The 3605-nt window shown below is 37.2% G+C and overlaps 1 protein-coding gene across 1 annotated transcript; it reads right to left on the bottom strand.

The window, feature by feature from the left end:
• Positions 1 to 1459: 1459 nt before the first annotated feature.
• LOC136218574 (B-box zinc finger protein 22) lies at positions 1460 to 3321 on the bottom strand. The gene is made up of 3 exons (XM_066005540.1): positions 2842 to 3321; positions 2020 to 2415; positions 1460 to 1920 (listed from the first exon to the last, which is right to left on the bottom strand). The coding sequence occupies exons 1-3, from the start codon at positions 3022 to 3024 to the stop codon at positions 1609 to 1611; spliced, it is 891 nt and encodes a 296-aa protein (XP_065861612.1). The 5' UTR covers positions 3025 to 3321; the 3' UTR covers positions 1460 to 1608.
• Positions 3322 to 3605: the final 284 nt, after the last annotated feature.

Below are 3605 nucleotides of genomic sequence, written 5' to 3'. Positions count from 1 at the left end.
ATTTTAGGGATTAATTTAAATTCTGTAGAACTCTTAGATATAGTACGGATAAAATAATCTTTTTATAAGTAAATATAATAATATAACTAAAGTTAATATATTATATTTTATATTATATTTTTTATCAGTAAAAAAGGAGAAAGTGACACATCAGCTCCATCGATACTGTTTTATATTATATATAGATGCATTCTCAGCTTGTGGTCATGATAAAAACTTGCAACTTGGGAGACAGCTACATGGTTTAACTATAAAACGAGGATATGTGATACATGTTTCTGTTGGTAACGTTAAACAATAAAAGGTTATATACTTTCCCTGAAATAAGAGAGATATGAGAGGGGAAAAGAGACGTGAGAGGAGGATAAGATGGTAGGTTTGAATTTTGGTTTTGTGTTGGGGTTTGTTGGTAATAATTAGATAATGAAGGGTTACTTTATATAATAAATAAATATAAGGACCAAAATAACTTTTTGCCCTTTGACTTTTACTTGTTATTTATTTGACTTTTTTCTAACACCGTTAGTCAGTTTGAACTGTATTTGCTAATGGAATCAATCAAAAGATACTTGTTTGTCAACTTTTAAACCACATAGTTTATGTTTGAAAATGGCTTAAACCACACGATTTATTTTTATACTTTTCCCTATTTTTTTATTTGATGATTTGAAAAAGTGGAAGTGTTACCTGCCAAAATATAAGTGAGAGATCTTCAATTAAGATGGGACACCGGGATCTCTATATAAAACCTCCGTCAATTATTGGTGATTTTCCTTCTTTCGCTTAGCTGCAGCAACAAAAGGGGATTTATCAGTAATCTTCTCTCTTCTTCCGTTCATCACCATTCTCCATTCAGGCATGTTGAATCCAACTAGAATTTCAGTACTCTCATAGTCTTTCTTCTTGAAAGATTCAATTCCAGAACAACAAAACTGATTTCCTTGGCCGCTCTTCACCGTTCTCCATTCCGAGGTGTCCAACCTAGATTCTTTCTAACTAGGATTTCCGTCCAGTCATACACTCAGGTATGACTTTCTTTCTATATTTTATTACTTCACGACTTAGGAGTTGCATTCCTATTTTGGAATTGAATTTTGCTGTAATAATTGAAAACCTAACTCCTTCCTCAAGTTTGGTTCGGCATGCCTGAATGGAGAACGGTGTTAACAGGAAAAGGGAAGAAGATCGTTGATAAATCCCATTTTGTCTTTGCAACTAGACAAAAGAACGAAGATGACAAGTAATGGATAACTTCCTTGTCGCTCATGCAATTAGGGATTTAGTCAAATAATAAAAGGCTATTTTTAATTTGATGATTTGGGGAAGTGAAAATGCCACTTGTCAAAATATAAGTGGGAGGTCCTCAATTGAGGCCGGAACCTCGGTATAAAATCCCCATCTTAGGCAAGGAAGTAGCATTAATGTATTTTGGCAAATCAAGTGACGTGACATCCAGCAGTGCAGAAGAGAATGTCAATTTCATGAATAATTCAAACATTCAAATTTACACCATTTCAATTCTTATTCGACTCAATAAACTAATATTTTTCACTTTTAGGATCTCTCTCAAAATATCAATTTGCCAGACAACAAGTGGAAGTGGAGTGCTTAAGTATGTATATTGGATGCCTGTCGACGTTTTATGGCACAGTGATGAAGCCCATGCCCATGCCCATGCCCATGCCCATGAATTGTGGGATTAGAGCAACAAATATCAGGCACAAAATTTGAACTGTCCGTTTGAGTCCTAGTCCTTTTTGGCCAATACAGCCCTGAAGCAGTAGGTGGAGAAGGGATCTGTGGCACTGCCCAACCACTGTCCGGGACTTCACCCAGGCACTCCTCTTCATCATTTAACTCTTCATCACCACATCTTAAGATTGCTGAGCTGTCAGACTCACCACGCTTTCCGGTATCAGCCTGCCACATTGTTTAAATCCATTACCAAATAGGAGCAACTCAACTCAACTCAACTGCTTTCTCATCATAGTATCATATATAACAAATGCACATAAATACCTTAGATGATCCATTATCAAGATACCCGTAGGTCTGATTAAAATCAGTCATTCCAAGAAAGTCATCTAGATGCCATTGTGGGGTGCCTCCACCCGAAAAGGAAAACCTTGCATTTGCGAAATCTTCAACACCAGCAAGGTGTGCAGATAAAGATTGATTAGGCAATGGCAATGGCAATGGCATTGGTGCTTCTCTTATAGAGACAGAATTGGATCTCGTTTCAGAAGCTGAAGAAGAAGATGCGCCAGGATCAGTTGATTCTAGACCCACTTTTACTCCAGTAAGCAGAAACCTTTGATGAGTAGACACAAAGGCATTTGCTGTATGAATAGCAACATCACATTTCCTGCAGAGTAAAGCTCGATCCTCCAAACAAAAGAAAAATCCAGCTGTTTCCTGTATCACAAACACAAGGCTTCTATATCATGGCATTTGAAATCAATTTGGTAAAATACACCTGTACTGTATCTAATGATACAACAAGACACTAACACAAGTCAGGAGAACGGAACACCTTTGAATATTTAAATGTCTCAGACAGAACCATCCATATCCATTTTGTTAAACCCAAAAGCTATATCAATTGAATCAATGTATTAGTATCAGTGCTTCTCAAAGTTAACTAGAGAAACGCAGATTTATCTCCAAAAGCAATAATCAGAACTGAGTGTGAGTAGAGAAAGAAAGATCATCATATCATTTGTTCTTTTGCAGAGAAATCACGATAACATTATTCATCAAACAAATGGAATGATATACACGATTTGATGCTTAGGTAGTCAGTCAGTGCAAATTAGATTAGAGGTAGTCATTCAGAATTACCTGACAAATGTCGCATTTGGGCATTTGAGGAGAAGACCCAGAAAGTGGAACTCTCTGGTGTTTGCTTGCTAGTTTATTCGCTGCGTGAACCTTGTCGTCGCAACCCCAACATAACGCTGCCTCGTCCGCGCAACAAAGCACTTTTGCCTCCGCCGTCTCACACACGTTGCATTGAATCTTCATCTTCTTGCCTCTTTAACAATTAACAATCAAGACCTTCTACCAATCTCACCAAAACCCTCTACTTCCCCAGCTGTGATCCCAATTTTCTCTTCATTAGTATTGTCTCCAAACAAAGTAAAAGTATCACTAACTTCTAATATCTTATTTATGTAGAAGGAATCGAAAACCAGAGGTTTAGGATATTATTTGCTGTAGAAACCCTAGAAAGTTCAGATCTTTCGAGGAAAAGGAGAGGATCAAATGCAGCCACAAGAGCAATAGACAATCACACAAGGAGTGTTTAAGAGAACAATTTATTATTCTTATTAAATCTTTTTTGTAGAGAGATTTTTTTTTTTTGGGGGGGGGGGGGGGGACATGGCATGAATGTTCTAGTACACGTGGCAGGTCTTCATTGCTGCTGTCAAGAAGAAAGGAGAACAATTCCGCCTATTTCAAGTTGTATTGTAAGGGATCAGGATTCTCTCCTGTTCAACTTAACGGGAGAGATCCTCTCCAAAAGATTAAAAGTTTATGAATATTAGATTTGTACGTGGTTTTCACGTGGTCAGTGACTGACCAAGTAAATTTAGTCGGTCACT

The sequence above is a fragment of the Euphorbia lathyris genome, chromosome 2, assembly GCF_963576675.1.
Source record: "Euphorbia lathyris chromosome 2, ddEupLath1.1, whole genome shotgun sequence".
Classification (NCBI taxonomy): domain Eukaryota; kingdom Viridiplantae; phylum Streptophyta; class Magnoliopsida; order Malpighiales; family Euphorbiaceae; genus Euphorbia; species Euphorbia lathyris.
This window is presented reverse-complemented; position numbering and strand designations above follow the sequence as displayed.